Source organism: Dendrobates tinctorius, unplaced genomic scaffold (assembly GCF_039654945.1).
Source record: "Dendrobates tinctorius isolate UK_male_01 unplaced genomic scaffold, ASM3965494v1 ptg000019l, whole genome shotgun sequence".
Classification (NCBI taxonomy): Eukaryota; Metazoa; Chordata; class Amphibia; order Anura; family Dendrobatidae; genus Dendrobates; species Dendrobates tinctorius.
In genome coordinates this window covers 55289111-55314497 of record NW_027361687.1, presented here as the reverse complement: position 1 = coordinate 55314497, position 25387 = coordinate 55289111, and the positions used below count along the sequence as shown (strand labels likewise).

At 44.4% G+C, this 25387-nt stretch overlaps 1 protein-coding gene across 1 annotated transcript; it reads left to right on the top strand.

Moving 5' to 3' along the window:
* Window positions 1-14556: 14556 nt before the first annotated feature.
* LOC141082639 (olfactory receptor 2G3-like) lies at window positions 14557-24470 on the top strand. Its single transcript, XM_073566591.1, has 3 exons — window positions 14557-14625; window positions 23304-23354; window positions 23547-24470. The coding sequence occupies exons 1-3, from the start codon at window positions 14557-14559 to the stop codon at window positions 24468-24470; spliced, it is 1044 nt and encodes a 347-aa protein (XP_073422692.1).
* Window positions 24471-25387: the final 917 nt, after the last annotated feature.

The window sequence follows — 25387 nt, the reverse complement described above, 5'->3', positions numbered from 1 at the left end:
ACAGGAGAGGATTAGATACACTGCTCAGCACACAGTATCACACAGGAGAGGATTAGATACACAGCTCAGCAGTCAGTATCACACAGGAGAGGATTAGATACACAGCTCAGCAGTCAGTATCACACAGGAGAGGATTAGATACACAGCTCAGCAGTCAGTATCACAGGAGAGGATTAGATACATGCTCAGCAGTCAGTATCACACAGGAGAGGATTAGATACACAGCTCAGCAGACAGTATCACACAGGAGAGGATTAGATACACGCTCAGCAGTCAGTATCACACAGGATAGGATTAGATATACGGCTCAGCACACAGTATCACACAGGATATGATTAGATACAGGGCTCAGCAGTCAGTATCACACAGGAGAGGATTAGATACACGGCTCAGCAGTCAGTATCACACAGGAGAGGATTAGATACATGGCTCAGCAGACAGTATCACACAGGAAAGGATTAGATACACGGCTCAGCAGTCAGTATCACACAGGAGAGGATTAGATACACGGCTCAGCACACAGTATCACACAGGAGAGGATTAGATACACGGCTCAGCAGTCAGTATCACACAGGATAGGATTAGATACACGGATCAGCAGACAGTATTACACAGGAGAGGATTAGATACACGGATCAGCAGACAGTATCACACAGGAGAGGATTAGATACAGGGCTCAGCATTCAGTATCACACAGGAGAGGATTAGATACATGGCTCAGCAGACAGTATCACAGGAGAGGATTAGATACACGGCTTAGCAGACAGTATCACACAGGTGAGGATTAGACACAGGGCTCAGCAGACAGTATCACACAGGATAGGATTAGACACAGGGCTCAGCAGACAGTATCACACAGGATAGGATTAGATACACTGCTCAGCAGACAGTATCACACAGGAGAGGATTAGATACACGGCTCAGCAGATAGTATCACACAGGAGAGGATTAGATACACGGCTCAGCAGACAGTATCACACAGGAGAGGATTAGATTCACGGCTCAGCAGTCAGTATCACACAGGAGAGGATTAGATACACAGCTCAGCAGTCAGTATCACACAGGATAGGATTAGATACACGGCTCAGCAGTCAGTATCACACAGGATAGGACTAGATACACGGCTCAGCAGTCAGTATCACACAGGATAGGACTAGATACACGGCTCAGCAGTCAGTATCACACAGGATAGGATTAGATACACAGCTCAACAGACAGTTTCACACAGAATAGGATTAGATACACGGCTCAGCAGACAGTATCACACAGGATAGGATTAGATACACGGCTCAGCAGTCAGTATCACACAGGAGAGGATTAGATACACGGCTCAGCAGTCAGTATCACACAGGAGAGGATAAGATACATGTCTCAGCAGTCAGTATCACACAGGAGAGGATTAGATACATGGCTCAGCAGACAGTATTACACAGGATAAGATTAGATACATGGCTCAGCAGACAGTATCACACAGAATAGGATTAGATACACGGCTCAGCAGACAGTATCACACAGGAGAGGATTAGATACACGGCTCAGCAGTCAGTATCACACAGGAGAGGATTAGATACATGGCTCAGCAGTCAGTATCACACAGGATAGGATTAGATACACGGCTCAGCAGTCAGTATCACACAGGATAGGATTAGATACACGGCTCAGCAGTCAGTGTCACACAGGATAGGATTAGATACACAGCTCAGCAGTCAGTACCACACAGGATAGGATTAGATACACGGCTCAGCAGACAGTATCACACAGGATAGGATTAGATACACGGCTCAGCAGACAGTATCACACAGGAGAGGATTAGATACATGGCTCAGCAGTATCACACAGGATAGGATTAGATACACGGCTCAGCAGTCAGTATCACACAGGATAGGATCAGACACACGGCTCAGCAGTCAGTATCACACAGGATAGGATCAGATACACGGCTCAGCACACAGTATCACACAGGAGAGGATTAGCTACACGGCTCAGCAGTCAGTATCACACAGGATAGGATTAGATACACGGCTCAGCAGTCACTATCACACAGGAGAGGATTAGATACACGGCTCAGCAGTCACTATCACACAGGATAGGATTAGATACACGGCTCAGCAGTCACTATCACACAGGAGAGGATTAGATACACGGCTCAGCAGTCAGTATCACACAGGATAGGATTAGATGTCCAGCAGATTGCCAAGTGTTTTGAAACAGCAGGGAGCAGCTCCTTCTCTGTTTTGCAAGAGCAGGGGATGCAGCTGGTCGGGTGTTTTGGAAAGAGCAGCTTGGTGTCCAGAAGCTCGTCCTGTTCCTCTCCTGCAGCTGGTATGTGCAGAGTGAACATCCAAACCGTTATGCTGGAACAGTACAGCATCCAGGGCTATTGCTAAAAGGAAAGCACTGGGCTCTAATAAGATGGCGCCTGGCCACACCTACAGCTGTGAATTGAGCTGCCCACAGAGGCGTGCCCAGTTCACTCCTGATGCTGCTGCAATGATACAGATAGGGTCGGGAGCTGACTGTTATGTCTTATGCCCAGGGACTGCCGTAAATGAGCATGGAAAGTGTCGTTCAGCAGCCAGAAAGGTAAGATGGCAGCCCCCAGTGGCTGCATTACTACAGAAAAAAAAAAATCCATACACACCACTGAGTCAAGCTTAGGGGACAATATCTTTTTATACTATTTTCTTTTTTACATTAAATTATGAAAAAACACAGCACCTTCCCTTTAAGGCGAGAATACGCACCCCAGACACCACACCAGACAGTGGTGCTGGCTGCGTGTCAGTTGTGCAGTACCGTGCGTCCTATTTGCTGTGAACGCATCACGGCAACAGCACAAAAAACCTGCCCTGCAAGGGTAAATGAGACCCTAAAATAGCTGGGAAAACTGTCACTACTCAGTCTCTGACCTTATACTTTCAGTTCTGAAAAGAGCTTTTGGGTTTTACAGAGGATTTCTGGATGATTTGCACAAACAAAACACAACTCTCCCTAGCAGCTGCTCACACTCTCCCTACCCCTACACTAGCTGTGTTCTGCATGCAATGTGCAGAAAATGGCGGTGGCAGGGCTTAGGCTATGTGCACATGCTGCGGATTCATCGGTGGATTTTTCCGTGCAGATTTGCATGTAAAACCGCAGGTAAATTGACCTGCGGTTTTACCTGCGGATTGGCATGCGGTTTTACATGCGGATTGGCCTGCGGTTTGACACCTGGACAATGGAATAGGAGGCAAACCGCAGCGGAATCCGCAGAAAGAATTGACATGTCATTTATTTCTGCGGATTCAAAACCGCAGCTTTTCCGCAGTGTAAAAACCGCAGCATGTGCACTGTAGATGGTAAATCACATAGACTTACAGGGTACTGTACACTGTCTGCGGAACTGCTGCGGATCTGCAGAGGCCAAATCTGCTGCGGATCCGCAGCAGGTTCCGCAGCGTGTGCACATAGCCTTAGAGCCAGGCTATGATGACTCATAGCCTATGATGACCTTGGGCGGCCAGCCAATCATAGTAATGCCGCCACCAACCAAGGAGGCTGCGGCATAACTGTGATTGGCAACTGCTGAGCGGGAGATCCGAGTAGTGCGAGGTGAGTAGTGAAATACTCGCTATCTTCCGAGTACTGTGTGTACCGCATTACTCGCCAAGTACCGAATACCCACGATTATGCTCGCTCATCCCTAGCAATGTTCTGAAATATTTGGAAAGGAGAATTGTCGTACACAAGAGGGGCCATTTCTTTAGCTTTAGTCAGTATAGCATTTGTGTCTACGAAGCTGAGAAGACCACAAATAATGTCCCTTGGGGGATCTGGTAGTTTTGGCTTTAACGCTCTGTGTACTCTCACTATGACTATTCTGTCCGCCCTGTCCTGGTCCACCAGGGATGAAAAAATTTCCCTTGTGACTTTTTCAAGAGCTTCAGTGGCAAAACTTTCAGAAATTCCTTTTATTCTTACATTCTTCCTTCTGCTTCTGTTTTCCTGGTCTTCAATTGCCAGAAGGGTAGTGTTTAACTGCTTTTGGTGGTAGGAGACTTGCTCTCGCAATGTTTCCGAAGATTCGGTCAGCTCAGTTTGGGCAGATTCAAGCGATTCCACGCTACCTCCTATATGTTTTAGGTCTGATCTGATTCCAGATATCTCCTGCAACAGCGGCTTCATAGCCTGGACCAATGATTTCTTTAAAAAGGACCTGGAGATGGGGGTGCTGTCTGATGGTCGAGATTCACAGTCTGAGCTGTCTCCATTTGAGTCTGAAGTCTCAGAGCGTGGCTGCTCCATTACTTGGCTTGAAGATTTTTTCAGTGATGGCTGTGGGAGAGAAGACTTTTTCTTTAGGTATTTATCAAGCTCCCCTTGTGTGCGGGCCGTGCCACTGTCAGGGACTGCTTTGACATGCTCCTTATTTATTTTAACAATGTTGAATTATGAGCGTGATTTCATAAAATCACCACTAAAGCATCAGTTAGGCCGGTTTCACATTTGCGTTTAGGGCCGCAGCATCGGCCTGCGCACGGCCGCCGCTAAGCCCCGCCCCGCCCCATGCTGCGCCTCCTCCGGTAGCTCCGCCTCTGGGCACATGACGCTGCATGCGTCACCTATCTTTATCACTGAGTATGCAGGCCGTGCGCAGTATGCGTTTGGCGGCGCCTGCGTCCTTTTCACGGTGCGCCGACCAGCGCCAAACGCAACCTGTTGTAATTTGGTTGGACACTGGTCCATCACCCACCTCATCTTATTTGAAACTTCAATACCAAGCTGTAAATACTGGACCAGACCCTGATACCTCATGCATGGGCCATGGCTGACTGTTTCTGTTACATTAGAATAGTTTCTACTGTGGCTCAATTGTTCAGTCAACTACCTGTGTTAGTTTGTTTCTATGTTACATGAGGTATCAGGTTTCACAGATAAGAAGGCTTAGGGCCCCGTTCCACGCTTCAATGTCCCAGCAATACCACCAATGATCTGACGTGAATGGGATCACTGGGACATAGTAAGCTGATCGCTGGTGAGCTGTCACATAGGCAGCCTCACCAGCGATCAGGACCAGTGAGCATGCTGGTATCCAGGGTAAACAGCGCATATCTAAGTGCCGCGCGGCTCTTAGTTACCCTCTGTTTACCCTGGATACAGCTCCCAGCGTCTGCTGTATGGCGCTGGGAGCTCGCTGATCGTTGGTGTCACACGCAGCAATGTGTGATGCCCAGCAGGAGACCACCAATCGATTTATGGCCCAGACCATTAGGCAATGATTAACGATCAGCCAACTGATCATAGATCGTTGCCACGTGTCACACGCAACGATGTCGTTTCGACATCGCTGCAACGTCACCAACTGGTGACGTTGCAACAATATCGTTCACAATATCGTTGCGTGTAACGGGACCTTTACACCACTCCCTAACCTCCAGGTTCTTATTGAAACTTTAATTCAAAACTGTAAATGCTGGTCCAGACTCTGATACCTCATGTATGGCCCATGCCTGACGGCTGCGCCATTCTAAAATTTCTACTGTGGGACAATTGATGCCACTCTTCGTGGTGTTTGCCCCTAATTTGAACTTTTTGCCCCTGTGGCGCCCCTGAGGCTTAGTCGCCAAAGAGGTACTGCACCTTCTCCTAAGGTGTAGTGCCCCACCATCCAGGTAAGGTGGGAACTCCTTTCCACACTCCAACACTCGCATCCCACACAACAGGGTAGTTCTGCACAACCACATTGCGGCTCAGTGCTTAGAGAGAAGCAGAGCACCTCTGGTGGTTCCCTGCTTGGAACACTGGATGTGCTGGGAGGTGGGTGGAGTTGAGATATATAAAAGAGTGGGAAAGTGTAGGATTGGAGGTTCAGTCTGGCAGAAGATCAGGCGGGTAAGAAGACACTCAGACAGGAGTGAGGATCCCTGGAAGAAGGGATGGAGGATGGAGTGCTGCAGCTGCCTCAGTGATCTGAGCCAGCTGGCACGGGAAAGGGAAAGAAGGAGAAAGACGTAGAACTGCAACCTAAGCTTCCATAAGAGAGAGAAGGATCAGTACAGAATGGAGGAGTAAGGAGAACAGAGAGGACGTGGGTTGGAAGAGGAACCCTGCCTAAAGGTTCTCAGCGCAAAGCCGGGGCCCGGTCCCCGAGGTTGTATGGACACTTATAGTTCTGCAGCAGACACCGGTGGAGTAGTTGGCTGTAAATGCACTACTCCCATCTAAGACTTGGGGCACAACAGCAACACGGATAGAGAGTCGGGACTTAGGAGTAGAGAGTCCCCGAAGAAGACTACAGCTGTCTGCCATATGAGTAGAGTTCTTGGGAACATCTGACAAGAGGAACTCCAGAGTACCACGGTACTGGAGCTCTTCACACTTTAAGGCGCAATAGAGGAGTCATTCAGGAAAGGTACATGTTGGCGGAGTGTTGGAGAGGAGCTTTCCATCTGGCCTGGAGGTTGGCTGAGTCTCTGACCCGGAGGACACGGCCCGGAGGCAGGCACCCTTGTATACCACAGACCGTGAGTAAAGTTTTGGAACTGCAAGCCTCGGTGTCCTCCATTCATTCTTGCGCCAACCCGCTCAGCACCACTACATCTGGGTACCATCCTTTACACTGCCTGCGCCTCTTGACAACCATTACAACTACACTGACCTGGGACATCAGCCCTGCCTGTGGAGGGCTATAACATCACTGCTGCACCATACCATCTGTCCCAGAGGATCTGCATGCAGCGTCGGCTTAACACCTCCCTTGCCGAGCACCACAGGTGGCATCACGAACTATTCCATTCCACTTAAACTACATTACATTCCACCCATTACTAGGGCGCCCAGGGCCACGGACCGGGTCACCGCTGCTGTGACACTAAGCTATGACAATGAATCAACAATATTTCGAAGTGTTAAGTAATACATGACCAAAATATGATTTATAGCATAATTACAGCATAGTGATTACTGTATAATACAATATTTCAAACTTAGTAAGTCTTTTATGCTCACAGCCAAGAGATTTTACAGCATTTTTAAAATCTTTCTTATTAGCTATTTTCATATGTATTTTTTTGGGGTGGAGGCATCTATTTGCCAAGTAGAAATAGTGATCATTAGATGGTGATTTGGCTTTTTTTAAAATGTAATAGCTTTCTTGACCTCCTGTTACCCCAATGGATTTAATTGCATGGTCTTTGTAAACAGTTTGGGAAAATTACCTCTGCTTCCCTTTTTGGCAGCTATGTAGTGAATGTAGTGAATAGAAGCATCTGCAAAACCGATGCTTCTGTAGGACCTGGTGATCACATAATTACAAGATGTCCCCCCAGTGAAACTGCTAAATCCATGCAAACCTAAATCATCTCTGCCAGAGTTTTCCATCACTTTACTATGTTGATTTCCTCTGTAACTGGGGTTCAAATTACTTTAAAAAAATCTCAAAATGATTATCACCACCAACCAGTCTTATTAACTCCCCGAGTGATGATCAGATAAAGGTGGATGATCAATTTCCTTGAATTGGGTTCAATCACATGAATGGCAATAAATGTATTCTGCCAAGAGGTGCAGAGTCTGTGCAGAAAATTCGGCAGGCAAATCTGCAACGTGTGCACATACCCTAACAGTCAACTTTTTTCAAACTTTTATGAACTTTTTTAAAGTGATGGAAACAGGCACAAGTTAAGAAGATGTCAAGGGACTTATAATTAGCACTGCGAGCATTGAACATCATATTAACTCTTCATCCACTCATTTCAATAAAGAGGGAATGTGTGAGAACAAATATATAGGATGGGAATGTTAGTGTTTCTTTGCTGTATCATCATAGAGAGTGAGACGCGCCATCAACACCCGCTGATGTCAGCACATTATAACAAAGAGAAAAAAGTAAGCCTCTGCAAAGAATATCAAACATTTAATAACTTTCAGGAATTGTATTATTTTGCTTTATTGTTAAATATTAATATTATTAGTAGTAGTATTATAATATAAAATGGTTGCTAGCTCATATGATATATAACCGGATGGTCCTAAGGTAGGTAAAAGCCAAAATTGTGAAAATCAATTATAACATAATAAAGCAGTTATCCTGGACTTTAACACTGAAGGAGTGTATAGGTGCTCAGTATTCATAGTGTGTACAAATGTGCAGGTGTGCAGGAGAGTAGTGTGCATACAAGAGTGCAGAGTGGAATGTGTGCAGATGTGCAGTGTGCCATTGTGCGGTGTATATACATGTGTGTTTATAATTTGTGTGTGAAGAATGTGTGTATAGATTGTGGGCATTGTTTATGCAAATGTGCAGACTGATTGGAGTGTGTAAAGGTGTGTAGTGAGTGTGACGGTGTGCAGACTTTGTATCCAGATTGTGTGGAGTGTGTTTACAGGTCTGCAGAATATGTGTCTAGATAATGTGAAGGTGTGCAGTGTGTATGCGGATGTACAAAGTGCCTGGAGCATGTAAGGGTATACAGGTGTAAAGAAAGATTCTGAAATGTGGTCAAGTGTGCTTTGTGTCTTGCTGTAGTGTGTGCTGTGTGTATTCAGATGTACAAAGTGTATAAAGGTGTGCAGAATGTGTGTCAAGATTGTGTGCAGAGACGTACAGTGTGTATACAGGTATAAAATGTACTGTATGCTCACAACACTCGTGTCTCAATTATTAGCTAAAATCATACAGAGCCCCAGAAGTCAAAAAGTGCAGCTATGACCAGTCAAATACACACTAAGGAATAAACCAAATATACAGTAATAAAGCAAATGGCTTTTGATAGGTATAGAATTTGATCCTTCCTGTAATTTAGCCATCAGCATTTATGCTTCTACATTGTTACAGGCCTGTTGTTAGAGAGCAGAAGCGTTTTGGGTTTTTACTGTTTTCCAAGTGTTAAAAGTGTCTAGAGCATGCGCAAGTGTGCAATGTGCTAATAGATGTATAGGGAGGATATAGGTGTGCAGTATGTCAGGAGCTTGTGCAGATGTCCCAAATACAGCGCACCCCGAAGCGCATTTCAGATTAAATCCTTCGTCAGGCACGTTGGGCTTTGCTGTACTTGGACCAGCGGGTCTTAAATGTACATAACTCCCTTACATTGCTTCTTAGTTGCTCTTCACTCTGGTGTATTTCAGCATATATGTTTCACTATCCTTCCTATTTTTGCACAATATTGTGTTTTTTATCACTATCAATATTGTTTGATTTCATTATATGGTTATCTCTTGGCACTTGAGTTGCACACACTTAGTATATAGTTATACACATGTTTTTTGCATTCCCCTTAATATGCTGTACATATGAAAGCCACTTCTTTTGACCAATCAGTAGTGGCAATATACATATAATTTATTGGATATATATATATATAAAATCCCTGAGATGTACATACATGTTCCCAGACAATTTTATTAATATACATATGTGCATTTTTGGCCCACTGCTCTTCTTCTTATAGATTAATATAAATTTTATGTAATTATTCTTGTTGCTATAACTTTTATTGTACCTCCCAAGTACGGGCATTTATTAAATTGAATTTATTAAATTGTATTTGTACCTTCTATGAGATCCTAAGTTTGGGTTTTTTTTTTTTTTGCTGTTTCAAATATTCCGAATGTTTTGCCATTCTTTTATCTATTTTATCTAGCAACTATATCCTTCTCTTATTGATGTATTTTATTATCTTTTTATCAGTTTATCAATTTTGGAGTATAGCTTTGCTATGTTCTTTTTATTGATGTGCAGAATGTGTGTCCTAGATGTATTCAGTTATGAAGAGTGTCTGCAGTGTATGCATTATACAGAGTGTCTGAAGTGAGTGCAGTGTGAGTGCCAAGTGTCTGGAACAAGTATAGATAAGAAGAGATGGTCAGTGAATATACAGATGTGTAGGAGTGTTTCTCTGACAGAGCCTATTTGAATTGGTGGATAGTAGAAGAAGAAGGGAGCAGCGTCTCCCAGGCCAGCTGCGCTCACCTGACCACACACTGCACACACTCTAGACCAGTGGTGGCTAACCTTTGGCACACATTCCAGAGGCGACGCTCAGAGCCCTCTCAGTGGGCTTGCATGCCAGGCCCAGAGCATACAAGAGTTTAGGAGTTTCTCTCTGGAGTGTGCAGAGCCTATTTGAATTGGTGGAGAGTAGAATAAGGGAGCAGTGTCTCTCAGGCCTGGCATGCTCACCTGTTCACACACTGCTCACACTCTAGACTAGTGGTAGCGAACCTTTGGCACACACTCCCGAGGCGGCGCTCAGAGCCCTCTCAGTGGGAACACACGCCAAGCATGGAGTGTACAGGTGTCTAGGAGTTTGTCTCTGAAGTGTGCACAGCCTATTTGAATTGGTGGATAGTAGAAGAAGGGAGCAGCATCTCCCAGACCTGGCATGCTCACCTGTTCACACACTGCTCACACTCTAGACCAGTGGTGGCGAACCTTTGGCACACATTACAAAGGCGGCTCTCAGTGCCCTCTCAGTGGGTATTCACGCCAGGCCCGGACTGTACAGGTGTGTAGGAGTGTATCTATGAAGTGTGCTGAGCCTATTTGAATTGGTGGATAGAAGAAAGAAGCAGCATCTCCCAGGCCAGCCGTGCTCACCTGTACACACACTGCAGATACTCTAGACCATTGGTGGCAAACCTTTGTCACTTGTTCCAGAGGCAGCACTCAAAGCCCTTTCAGTGGGCACGCATGCCAAGCCCGGAGTATACAAGTGTGTAGGAGTTTCTCTTTGGATTGTGCTGAGCCTATTTGAATTGGTGGATAGTAAAGTGGAGCGAAATGGGTCGGTCAAATTCAAAAGTCACCGACTTTAGCTAAAGTCGGGTTTCGCCGATCAAAACCCGACCATAGCGTGAGGTCGGCCATGAGGTCGCCGACCCAAGCACCAAGGTCACATATCAAATAATGCTTCCAGTGCGTTTTCCCAGCCAATGATGGAGGACGCACACTGTGGGCAACGCGATGACATGGGCAGTGGCCACCACCATCTTAGAGAAGGGCATTGAAGTGATTGGCTGGCTTTGTGTGGCGTCACAGTGGCTATAAAAGGCCATGACCGCCAACGGCCATCTTACTTCTGCCAATCTTAGAATAGGGAAAGGTGCTGCTGCTGATTCTGAATAGGAAGAGCGTTAGGCAGGGAAGAAGAAAAAAAAAATTGCTTCTGCTGACAGCGCTTTTCACTGTACAGTTAGTGTGCAGTGAAAGGGGAGGATTTTTGTTGTGTGCAGCAGCGCTGGTGGTGATTAGGCTGCCTTTTAAGGCTACCTGATAGCTGCATTGCTGTGTGCACACTGCTGCTCAAATTGCTTTTTTCAAAGCACTCCAACTTTTATTATTTTGTTCTGGTGAGTTACTGAGCGTTCATTTTTTCACACACCGTATAGCGGTATACGCTCCTCACACACTACCGCGTACCGGCTGGTATCACGGACAAATACAAGCTATCTATGTGTGACTCTGATAAAAAACAAAGAGGAAATCTTCCATTTTTCCAGACCTACACCGTGTAGAGCTGTCCGCTTTTCAAACAGTTTCGTATATCTGCTGTATGATTACGATCCAAACTATACAGAGACAGCGTGTGTCACTCCGTATAAAAATAGACAGAGATTTAAAAATTGTCATACATACTCCGTATAGCGGTGTATGCTCCTCACACACTACCGTGTACTGGCTGGTATCACGGACAAATACAAGCTATCTGTGTGTGACTCTGGAAAATTAAAAGAGGAGATTTTCCATTTTTCCAGACCTGCACCGTATAGAGCTGTCTGCTTTTCAAACAGTTTTGTATATCTGCTGTTTGATAACGGTCCAAACTATACAGAGACAGAGTGTGTCACTCCGGAGATTTACAATTTTCCATACAGACACCGTATAGAGCTGTCCGATTCTCAAACAGTATTATATATCTGCCGTTCGCATTACGGTCACATCAATACAGAGTCAGCGTGTGTATGTGACACTCCGTAAATACATATACGGACATTTCCATTTGTCCATACACCATATTGAGCTGTCTGATTCCCAAACAGAATTGTATATCTGCTGTTCGCATTACAGTCACATCTATACTGAGTCAGCGTGTGTATGTGACACTCCGTAAATACATAAGGAGATTGTTAGTTACACAAAAAACGTATACAGCTGTACACTTCTGATACCGTACCGTATATCTGCTTGTTGGATTACGGTCAAATACATACTGGCAGAGCGTCTGTGACTAGCAAAATATACACTGTGTTCCAAATTATTATGCAAATGATATTTTTCTCTGATTTTCCTAAATAGTCGGTACAAATGACAGTCAGTCTAATAAAAGTCATCACCGGTTAGAGTATACATCAAATTTGATTGAAGAAACCTCCCAATAATAACAGTATACTCTCCAAAATGAATAAAAACTCAAATTGCACTGTTCCAAATTATTAGGCACAGTAGAATTTCTAAACATTTGATATGCTTTAAAGAACTGAAAATGCTCATTTGTGGAATTTGCAGCATTAGGAGGTCACATTCACTGAACAAAAATGATATTTTGGAGTTAAATAGCTTAACAGGCCAAGTTACATGTTAATATAGGAACCCTTCTTTGATATCACCTTCACAATTCTTGCATCCATTGAAATTGTGAGTTTTTGGAGAGTTTCTGCTTGTATTTCTTTGCATGAAGTCAGAATAGCCTCCCAGAACTGCTGTTTTGATGTGAGCTGCCTCCCACCCTCATAGATCTTTTGCTTGATGATACTCCAAAGGTTCTCTATAGGGTTGAGGTCAGGGGAAGATGGTGGCCACACCATGAGTTTATCTCCTTTTATGCCCATAGCAGTCAATGACTCAGAGGTATTCTTTGCAGCATGAGATGGTGCATTGTCATGCATGAAGATGATTTTGCTCCTGAAGGCACGTTTCTTTTTATACCATGGAAGACAGCTGTCAGTCAAAAACTCTATATACTTTGCAGAGGTCATTTTCACACCTTCAGGAACCTTAAAGGGCCCTACCAGCTGTTTCCCCATGATTCCGGCCCAAAACATGACTCCTCCACCTCCTTGCTGATGTCGCAGCCTTGTTGGGACATAGTGGCCATCCACCAACCATCCACTACTCCATCCATCTGGACCATCCAGGGTTGCTCGACACTCATCAGTAAACAAGACTGTTTGAAAATTAGTTTTCATGTATGTCTGGGGCCACTGCAACCATTTCTGCTTGTGAACACTGTTTAGGGGTGGCCGAATAGTAGATTTATGCACCACAGCAAGCCTTTGAAGGATCCTACACCTTGAGGTTCGAGGGACTCCAGAGGCACCAGCAACTTTAAATATCTGTTTGCTGGTTTGTAATGGCTTTTTAGCAGCCACTCTCTTAATCCAATGAACTTGCCTGGCAGAAACCTTCCTCATTCTGCCTTTATCAGCACAAACATGTCTGTGCTCAGAATCAACCACAAATCTCTTAACAGTACAATGATCACGTTTAAGTTTTTGGGAAATATCTAATATTTTCATCTCTTGACCAAGGCATTGCACTATTTGATGCTTTTCAGCAGCAGAGAGATCCTTTTTATTTCCTAAATTCCTTGAAACCTGTGCCCTGCTTAATAATGTGGAACATCATTCTTAAGTAGCTTTCCTTTAATTGAGCTCACCTGGTAAACTAATTATCATAGGCATTTGAGATTGATTTCAGTGATCCAAAGAGCCCTGATACACAATACCATCTATGAGTTTATTTGATAAACAAAAAATTACATCTTTATGACACTTAAATCCAATTTGCATAATAATTTGGAACACAGTGTATACGTAGATTTAATTTTTTTAATACACCTTTCACAGCTGGACGCTCCTCATAGAGTACCATCTCTCTGCTGGTATTTTTGGTACATTTTCCCAAACATGAGGAAGTATGGTGGAAGAGGCCGCGGATGTGGGCAGGGGGGCGCAGCTGGTACTGATGGTGGTGGTGCATCGGCTGGTTCTGCCAAAAGCACAATAGCAGCTAAGGCAGGAGGTGTTGAGCCTGCATCATCATCTGGCCCAAGAAGGCCTGTAAGGTTCCCTTCTCTTGGAGTAGGAAAACCGCTTTTAAAGCTGGAGCATCAGGAACAGGTTTTGGCATACATTGCCGAAACAGCCGCCAGCTCTATTGCCTCCTCTTCTGAACGTCCGAAACCAGCAAGCACGAAGTCGTCAGTGCAGGGTTCTAGTCAGGAAAATCACATTTCCTTGTGTCCTTCATCCCCACCAAAAGTTAAGGATGCGGCAGCCCACACTTCAGATTACTCTATGGAGCTCTTTTAACATACCATGCCTGGGTTATCCAGTCAAATCCTGAATTCCCCTGTCCAAGATGAATCTTACATGGAGTGCACTGATGCACAGCCACTGCTAGATGTTTCTGCTGGTACATTGACCCAGAGCACTACATTGCCTTCACAGTCTACTGAGCCAGAATCTGACCCTGATGAAACTCAGGTGCCCCTTCCCGCATACTATACCACCTAACACGGTGACACAGAGGAAGGTAAAGAGGAAGGTGCAGATGACTTTGAAGAGGAGGTGATGGATGACCCAGTTCTTGACCTGGTTTGCATCCACTGGGGGAGGAGAGTGGCGCTGGCAATAGTTCAGGTAAGGAGAAGGAACCGCAGCAGGCATTGACATCGCAGCAGCGGTTATCTGGCAGGCCCGTAGCTGTCCAAAAATGTGGACCAAAAACTAAAAGAGTTGCAGGACAGCTTGGCCAGACGGTCAACTTAGCACAGCGTGCAAGGCCAGAAAATGTATACCATAGTAGGAAGAGTGCAGTGTGGCGCTTCTTTGCCTCATCAGTAGGATTTTGGACAAAGGTTACCTGTAAAAAGTGCGGAAGGACCTTTAGCCGAGGTAAACAACTCAGAAATTTTAATACCAGTTGCATGCTTAGACATTTAACCAACATGCACTTGCAAGCGTGGATGGACTACAAAACCTCAGGTAGCACATGTGCACCTGTTCCGACTGAAGGTAGCCAGCAGCGCTCCATCGCTTCCCCCACTGTAAGACCACCGCCACAGTTAAGCACACCACCAGCACTAAATGTTGGTGTCGTCGCAAGGCCAAAGCACTCAGGGAATCACAATGGTTTTGCAACACAACACTGAATCTATCCCATCACCACCAATACCATCATCAACCCCCATCTCACTCCGTCTGGTCCACCGCTACTTCCCCCATATGCAGCTCTCCAGTCCAGCTCACCCTACCAGACACTCTGAGTAGGACAAGATAGTACTCATCCTCTTATCTGCGTACACTGTGTTTGAACGCCTACATTGCCAAATTAATCTCATTAGAGATGATGCCCTACCATTTCGTTGAAAGCGAAGCTTTCCGCGAGCTCATGGCCTACGCAGTCCCACGCTATGACCTATACAGTCGGCACTTCTTTTCTCAAAAAGCCATCCCAGCCCTCCACCTGCATGTGAAAGACCGCATTGTCCATGCACTCAAGCAATCAGTGAGTGGAAAGGTGCACTTCACAACAGATGCATGGTCCAGTAGGCATGGCCAGGGCCGTTGCGTGTCCATCACTGCGCACTGGGGTTAATGTGGTGGATGCAGGCTCCACATGGGACAGCGGCGGTGGAACAATGCTGCCAAGCCCACGGTATAGGAAACAGTAGGCTTTCGACCCTCCTCCTCCTCCTCTAGAAGCGAAAGCTTCTACAGAGCGCAAGCTTCCACAGAGCGCAGTCGCACGAGCACACCATCCTCAGCTGGCAGTGTTGCACACGAGGTGTCCCACTATCGAACAGCTAGTGGTAAGCATCAGCAGGCTGTGTTAAAGGTGATGTTTTTGGGCGACAACAGATACATCATGGAGGTACTGGCCAACTACTTGCAGCGAGAAACTGAGTCATGGCTGGGCAGTCTTCATCTTGAGCCAGGCAAGGTAGTAAGTGATAACAGCTGTAATTTTGTGGCAGCCATAGCCCTTGCAAAACTCACACACATACCTTGCCTGGCTCACACTTTGAACCTGGTGGTGCAGTGCTTCCTTAATAATTATCCGGAGTTAACATCCATGCTCCATAAGGTGCGAAGAGTGTGCTCGCACATCTGTCGCTCGGCCGTTTACTCCAGTCATATGCAGAAGCTGCAGCGATTGCTCCACCTCCCCAAGCACCGCCTAATCATAGACGTTGCAGCAAGGTGGAACTCCACCCTGCACATGGTTGAGAGGCTGTGCGAACAGAGGCAGGCTGTAATGCTTTTGTGGGAGGATACACGGGCAGGCAGTTTGAGGGAAGACATGGAATTGTCAGGTGTGCAGTGGTCAAAGCTGAAAGACCTCTGTAAAGTCCTTCAGTGTTGTGAGGAATGCACACGGCTGGTAAGCGCAGATGACGCCATCATAAGCATGAGCATCCCACTTGTGCGTCTGCTCATGCAAAGTTTGATGCACATTAAGGATGAGGCGTCTGCAGCGGAGGAGGAACAGGAGGAGGAGAAGGAGGGAAGCCTTGTAGACAGTCAGCCATTGTCTGGTCAGGGAACTGTCCTGGATGAGGTGGAGGAAGAAGAGGAGGAGGATGAGGGGGATGATTATTTTGGGCAGGAGGATGCTTCTCAGGGGGCAAGAGAAAATGTTGGCGTTCTAAGGACAGGTACAGGGTTTGTGCGTGACTGTAGGGATGTGGATTTGCCAGAAAGTGCTCCTCCACCCAGTAGTGGCAGTGCATTATTGACACCTGGAACATTGGCACACATGTGCGATTATGCCTTGCAGATCCTAAAAAGGGACCCCCGCAATGCCAAAATGATGAAGGATGATGACTACTGGCTGGCCAGCATCCTCGATCCATGCTACAAAGGCAAATTACACAACATCATGCCACAGGAGAACCTACAGATAATATTGGCTAACAAACAAGCAACTCTGGTAAACCGTTTGTTTGAGGCTTTCACAGCACACAGCAGCGGTGCTGGTTCTCCCACGAGCCGTAGTGGGCACAATGGAAGGGGTGTTCGTGGTGCACACAGCCGAAGTGGCATTGGAGACAGGGGTTTCATGACCATGTTGTGGAATGATTTCTCAAGTACCGCTCACACGACTGATAATACTGCATCGATTAAAAGTGACAGGAGACAGCAGTTGTCAACTATGGCTACAAACTACTTCTCCCATATCGATGTTCTCCTTCACAGGTCATTCCTCTTTGACTATTGGGCCTCTAAACTGGACACCTGGCCCGAATTGACACAATATGCCTTACAGGAGCTCGCTTGCCCTGCTGCTAATGTGTTATCTGAAAGAGTCTTCAGTGCTGGTGGATCAATCCTAACAGAAAAAAGGACCCGTCTGTCGACCCAAAATGTTGATGATCTAACCTTCATTAAAATGAACCATGCATGAGTTTCAAAGGATTTTGTCCCACGTTCCCCGAATGACACATAGGTTGCCAGAAAACTGCCTCGCTTTTGTCCTCCTCTTCCTCGGACTTGCCCAATTCCGCCATTTGCAGCTGCTGACTGTCCAGTCTACACATCAACATATGCCATTTTTTAAACCTCACTAACTGGGCTTCCCACCCCCCCAAGGACTGGGGTCAACACCTGGCGCACCCAGGCAAGTGCCGTTGCTCTGAACAGGTGGATGGGCCCACTGATGGCCGACGGCCCTGGCACAGGGCCCCTCATAGTGCAATACAGTGTCTCAGATGGTGGGGGGCCCACTCGGCATCAGACACAACAGCGTACTATGAGGGGCCCTGTGCCAGTACCGTCGCCCATGAGTGTGCCCCCCCTGCTTGGTCATGGCCACAGCACTTGCAAGTTGCAATACTTACCTCTCCCTGCTCCACCGCTGTGTAGTCTGGGCAGTTAAATCCTTCACAGGGATGGCCACTAGAAATTTGGTGTATTGATCGATGATGGTTAAGATGTAGCTATGGCCTGTCCTGCTGGCCTCTACCTTCAGATGATCAATGGCTACCATTTGTAATGGACGTCAACTTACAAGCGGATACAGTGGTGCTTTATGATCACCTTTCACAATTGTGATAGTCACAGACGTGTGACATTCCTGCCACCATTTTTCAATGTCTCCTCTCATGCCAATCCAATAGAATCGCCTACGGCCTGTGGCTTCTGTCTTTTGCACTCCAAAATGGCCAGACACATCATGATAGGCAGTGAGGACCATGGGTACATCTCTCTCTGTGATCACAATTTGATGCAGACGAGTAACGGTGATGTGATCCACGCTACTGCGATAAAGCAATCCTTTCTTCACAAAGAACCGTTTTCGCTGTCTCCACTGACACAGTAATTGAGGGTCTGCATCGCCTCTGCAACATCTACTGGGAGGTTTTCCCACGATGAGTAATTCCCAAATTTCTGTAAATACTCAACTTTCCGTCTGTACTTGTATCCATGTAGTTTCCAGTAGCGGAGAGTCTGGACTGACTTACTGAGATTGAAATATATACGAAGATTTAAAAGTACCACAACACTGTATACTGGTGTATGCTTCGAATACCGTTCCCTTTTTCTACTTTTTAAATTCTGGTGTAATACATACTGAGCCTGTGAGTGTCTGTGTCTGACTCCAGAAGTATAGATGGAAATTTACAATTACCCCTAGACTGGATACACCTGGTATGTGCTGATACAGTACCTTTGTTCAAAATTTTTTATTACAGTACCATCCATAGTGAGTGAGCATGTGTGGTTTACGCCTTCTATATATACGGTGAATCGGAGATACCAATTTTTACCCTATACTCGATACAGCTTGTATCTTGTTCTACAGTACCTTTGTTCGACATTTAATATTACAGTCAAATCCATACCGAGTAAGCGTCTGAAAGTGACTATGGGACTATTTATACGGAGATTTCAATTGTACCCTATAATATATACTTGCTCTCTTGTTATCCAGTACCTTTTTTACAACATTTTTTTATTATGGTCAAACCCAGACTGACTAAGCGTCTGGGGGTGACTCCGGAAATATATACAGAGATTTCAAATTTGACCAACACTGTATACAGCTGTACGCTTCTGATACAGTAACCTTTTTTGCTATTTAGATTCTGGTGTAATCCATAATGAGCCTGTGAACATCTGTCTGTTAGTCTGGACATATATTTGGAGATTTAAGATTACCCCAACGCTGTATACAGCTGTATGCTTGTGTTACATTACCCATTTACAGCTTTTCATATTCTTGTGTATTCCATACTGGGCCTGAGAGCGTTTGTGTTTGCCTCCTGAAATATATAGGGAGATTCAGAATGTTTACACTATACTATATATACCTTGTATCTGGTGATACTGTACCCTTTTTCAACTTTTTATTTTATTGTGTAATCTATACTGAGCCTGTGAGCATCTGTGTATGACTCATGAAATATATACGGAGATTTGCTGCTATCCCTAGACTGTATAGAGCTGTATGCTTCTGATACAGTACCATATATCTGTTGGTATTTTGGGTCCATTTTCCAAAACATGAGGAAGTATGGTGGAAGAGGATGCGGACGTGGGAGTGGGAGGCCACCTGGTACTGATGGTGGTGGTGGTGCATCTGCTGGTAGTGCCAAAAACACAATAGCAACTAAGGCAGGAGGTGTTGAGCCTGCGTCATGGTCTAGCTCTAGAAGGCATGTATGGCTTCCTTTTCTGGGAGTAGGTAGACTTCTTTTAAAGCCGGAGCATCAGGAACTGTTTTTGGCTTACATTGCTGAAACAGCCTCCAGCTCTATCACCTCCTCTTCTGAAGTTTCAAAAAATGCAAGCACTGACTCGTCAGTGCAGGCTTCTGGCCAGGAGCAACCCCTTTCCTTGTGTCCTTCACCCACACCAAAAGTGAAGGATGCGGCAGCAAACACTTCAGATTACTCCATGGAGCTCTTTTCACATACCATGTCTGGGTTCATTAAAAATGGGGCCCATCATATACTGGAGCATTCCAAATGGGGAACATCAGACACTGGAGCAGCATTTACAGGGCCCATTATACACTGGAGCATTAGAAATGGAGCATATTATATATGGAGCATTATTTGGGCCCATAAGACACTGGAGCATCATCCATGGGGCCCATCATATACTGGAACATTCTAAATGGGGCAGATCAGACACTGGAGCAGCATCTATGTGGCCCATTATACACTGGAGCATTAGAAATGGAGCCCATTATATATGGAGCATTATTTAGGCCCATAAGACACTGGAACATCATCCATGGGGCCCATCATATACTGGAGCATTCTATATGGGGCAGATCAGACACTGGAGCAGCATCTATGGGGCACATTATACACTGGAGCATTAGAAATGGGGCCCATTATATATGGAGCATTATTTGGGCCCATAACACACTGGAGCATCGTCCATGGGGACCATCATATACTGTAGCATTATGTGGAGCTCATATACTGTATGGAACATTATATGTGATCAATTATTCTGTATGGAAAAATATATGGGGCTCATTATTCTGTATGGCGCACAATGTGGTGGCCATAATACTGTATGGAGTAATATTCTGTCCTTTTTTTTGAGCTATTGTACAATTTAAAATAGATCAGTCATGTCATGTAAGAAGTGAAGTATTTGTCATTGTACTATACCTATATTTCTGTGCCATATCGGAGCATCATGAGTTGTGGTATGTGTTAAAGGGGCGCACTGACAATCTTTGGCCCAGGGCACACAAAAACCTGGAGCCAGCCCTACCCCCCCCCACAACTTTAGCCAAATAACCCCCGGTTTTCAATGCGTAACTATTATTATGAAGTAAATTAAGGTTGACAAGCTTCAGTAATAAGAATTGATGTTTTTGGCATTGAAATGGGCACTGTAGGTGTGTTTACTGTCCTCCACTCCCTGCCGATTTCATGAAACCCGACTCGACCTTAAAAAAGGCAAAGTCGCTGATCTCTAGTGGATAGTAGAAGAAGAAAGAAGCAGTGTCTTCCAGGCCATGTATACTCACAGGTACACACACTGCACAAACTCTAGACCAGTGGTGGCAAATCTTTGTCACACATTCCAGAGGCAGCACTCAGAACCTTCTCAGTGGGAATGCACATGGGGCCAGGAGTAAAGGGGCCAGGTGTGTAGGAGTGTCTCTCTGGAGTGTGCAGAGTGGATATTTTAATTGAATTGGATAGTAGAACTGTGCAAATTGTATATTAATGTCACAATAATGATTGCATATTTCATAGGGGGTGCAATTATTTTGAAGCTATTGATCTTTTGATACCAAAAGAGCTTTTCCTGTACCTATAAATGACAAATTCATCTCTGAAAAATTGGTAGCTGTATTTAAAGAAAAATGAATACTTTTTAAGAGCAAATCAAAAATCCACTTTCTTATAGGAATACCTCAATAAGATCTTATTTTGGACATACAATGTTAATAAAAGCAGAGAAATTGTAAAGGAATGTCTTTCCTCTATGTTATTACATTGTAATATAGGCTAAGTAGATTTTATGCAAATTCCAAAAATCAAAAATAGTTGTTGATCACTGCAGAGTTAACAGTGATGGAGCTAAAGAAAAAGAGTGGATGGATGAGAAAATCCCAATTACATAAAGAAATTACCCATCTTAGAACAGAATGACTTGGGCAATTCATTGGAAAATTTCTGTCCACAAAATTATTGGATCATAACATTTTTAGCAGTAGTGGAAGGATGAGAAGAAAGTACGTCAATGAGATTACTAAAATTCCAGGTTACCAACATAGGCTTTAGCACAAAGGGATGCTTTAATCCCACCTTGTCTTGCCCCAACTTTGCCCGTTCAATCCAAAATTCCGATAATTTGCTAAGAATGTTTCCAAAAAAATCATTAAACTCCCACAAAATTTAGAATGAATGGATATGTGAGGGTAATACCAAAGGAATAAGGTTACAAGGAATAGGGAAAATTAAAGGAGTTCACCAATAATATAAACAGTAAAAAATAATTAAAGGAAATATCATTACAAATAAATGCCTAAATACATGTAATTAGGAAATCACACTTGTTTTGTCTAGGTAGGTAATAACTCTGGAATTAATGGCCACAAAATTGTTATATTGACAGAAACCTGTTGTGATGACACAGCATATTATCATAATTAAGGCCTCATCAAGAGGGACACAGATTTGATACAGGATGCCAGCTTAGGGCACCATGGCCCCAGCTGGATTGACCATCGCTGAACCATGGATACATTTGGAGTAGTCAGGATTTGGACCCACCGGTCCCCTGAGCCCCATGGATACATTTGCGAAAGCCAGAAATGGAACCCACCGGTCACCTGCCTCCATGGAGGTGTTTAGAGAAACCGTTGTGACCCTCCGGTCAATTGGCCTTGTACCTCAATGGACTGTCATCTTCCTAAGCTTGTTGTTACCTTCTCTCTGTGCATGCCACAGGTTGTGTAGTCAGCCCTGGAAGCTCTGAAGTAACAGCTGCTCTTATTCCGATAAGTCAGCGGAAGGGTGAGACTCTGTAATCTGTACCATCTTGAGTATTTTGCTGAGACTGTTCTATGAGGTATTACCTGTTTTTGTGGGTCAATAAAGTATTGCCACATTGTTTTACCCTCACCCTGTGTTGTCTGAGTAATATTATGCCCATGGTAAAAGCAGAGCGGGCGTTTGGTGGGATGATCCCTGGTTCATATGGTTTCAACTAATGAACCAGGGCACCCGCTGACCAAACTTGTCGCTGTCCTAAAATGTCAACAGAACAGGAACCTTGAGAATGCACGGAAGGAATCTCCATCCACTCATTTAATGTGTAAGAAGAATTGATCAAAGTAGATAATCTGACAAGGTACAATAAAGAAGTGATGAACTAAATAGCATCTTCTGAAGACTGTGGTACATTATTATAAGACTTCTGGGTCCGAGGAGGACATGAAAATTATATTGTGTTTTATGCATTTATTAATATGATATGAGACTGATATAATGACATTCTTGCTTTGTGAATTGCTGTAAAGAAAGATGAGTTGTTATTTTGCATATTAGCATTTTTAGGAGGATTAGCAATAATGGGACAGTTTAGTTGTTAAGAGAAAGTTGGGGTGAACCTGTTTAGGGAAATTATGTCACATCAAAGTCTACCAATATACAGAGTCAAAAAGACAAAAACCTGTGTATATGCAGAACAGATTGTATGATAAGATAGCAGTAAAGAATCATGACTCTTACTGTATCTTGGCCTGCTTAGAATCTGTACACATCAGCGGTACTTACTGGTGTTGGGCATTTATGGCCGTAGTATTACAAGCAACCACCAAGGACACTAATTGATTGCAGTGCTCTAGTCCTCGTAACCTACCTACAAGTATAAACCATTCATCTCCGCTGGTTTAGCGAGGAATTGAAAAGGTGAGCAGCGTTTCTTTTTTAATGTTATAAGATTTGGACTTATTTCTATGTATGTTAGCAAGAATAAATGAAATCAATGTCAATAATAAAAAATTTTAAAATATGAGTGCATTATTCTGAGCTTCAGTCAGTAATTATCTACAATGTTGTTCTTTGTTCAAGGTTCTGGAGAATTCAATCCTAGTTGGATTATCTTCTGTCCTTCACTTCCAAGTTATAGAGTTCTTCATATTCATGGTGATGTATCTCATCACATTGGCGGGAAATTGTCTCATTCTCTTTACAGTGAGGATCAGTCCTACATTACACACCCCAATGTACTTCTTCCTAAGTAATCTCTCTTTCATTGACATCTGTTTCTCCTCCACCATAGTTCCCCTAATCCTCATAAATACTCTATCCACTGACAAGAGTATTTCTGTAGGGGGTTGTGCCTTCCAGATGTTCTTCGCTTTAACACTTGGGGCAGCAGAGTGCATCCTACTTGCCATTATGGCTTATGATAGGTTTACAGCCATTTGTAGACCTCTGCACTACAGTAGTATTATGAACATGAGCTTTTGCATTATCTTAGCCCTAATACCATGGACCATTGGTGTTATAGATGCCTGCATACAAGTGGCCCTCACCTGGAGATTTTCCTTCTGTAGGACTCATCATCTTAATCATTTCTTTTGTGAAGTACCTCCCTTCTTCCGACTGTCCTGCCAAGATACTTGGCTTAATGAGATGACAATTTATTTTGCAGCCGGGATCATTGTTTTATGTTCTTTTCTCTTAACCTTGATTTCCTATGGTTACATCATCTCCACCATTTTGAAGATTCGCTCCTCAAAAGGAAGACAGGCAGTTTTCTCTACATGCACCTCACGCCTCACTGTCGTCACGCTCTATTATGGAACCATCACGTTCATGTATATTCAGCCTCGATCGTCTCACTCTCCAGAGACAGACAGGATTATATCTGATCTCTATACAGTGGTCACTCCAATGTTGAATCCCATCATCTACAGCATCAGAAATAAAGATGTTAAGAACTCTATAATAAAAAATATCAAAAACCAAGCCAAACTCTCTAAAAACATTCTGGCATGAGTAATCGTGGTTGATCTTTCCATTTTTTAATAAAGCAATTTTTTTTTTGCGAAAGCCACATATGGTGGTCTAAAGTACAGGGGGTATTGGTCAATTATACTATGTCTGCTAGTCTACAGTAGATTAGATGGTTTATTTTGTTTTCTGGAGATCTTAGGTAAAAGTGGGAGTTAATCCCTGTGTTTCAGAGTAAAATAGGTGCTTAATGCCTGGTAGCCTGGAGGTTAGTATTTCCCTGGTGGCCTAAGGGGCCGATATATGGTAGTTTGTTTACCTCCCCAGGCTACATTGATCCCTGCATTGCCTTGTCTGGGTGTTCTGACTGAACATCATGTTCATCCCATTATGTTCAGTTTCTCTTCTGAACACCAAGAGAACAGCTACATAGTTTAGTCAATTTGGGTACAACTTATTATCTTCGCTCTGCCCAATTAGGAAGAAGTTTCTGGCACTGATTAAAAAATACACACTTTTAATAAGATTTTGGCTCGACTTCCACTTAGCTGGTGATCACACAGTCCCCTGTGAAATAAATCCACCAGTTAGCTCTTCTCTTCTATGCCAATGATCAGAACAATGCTGCCTGTTACCTCAGTGGTACCTCTAATCCAGTAAATGATCCTCTATGCAGCATTTTTTCAGACACTGTGTAACATACTCAGGCTTCTAGCCTACTCTCTCTTAAGAGGTGTGTTAGGCGTCGGGATTCTTCCGCTGCACAGGATAGATCCCAAGCCTTGTCTGCCTCTGTGGTGTAAGGGAGGGACAAGACTGTAGTAGTGACCTGAGATACTGTAACATTGATGTCCAGTCCTTCCGCTACAGAAAACTGTATTCTTCTCTTCAGCATACCTGCATCTCCATATCCAGATTTCCCAGGCGACGACGGTCCCTTCTTCAGGCAACCCCCAGTAACG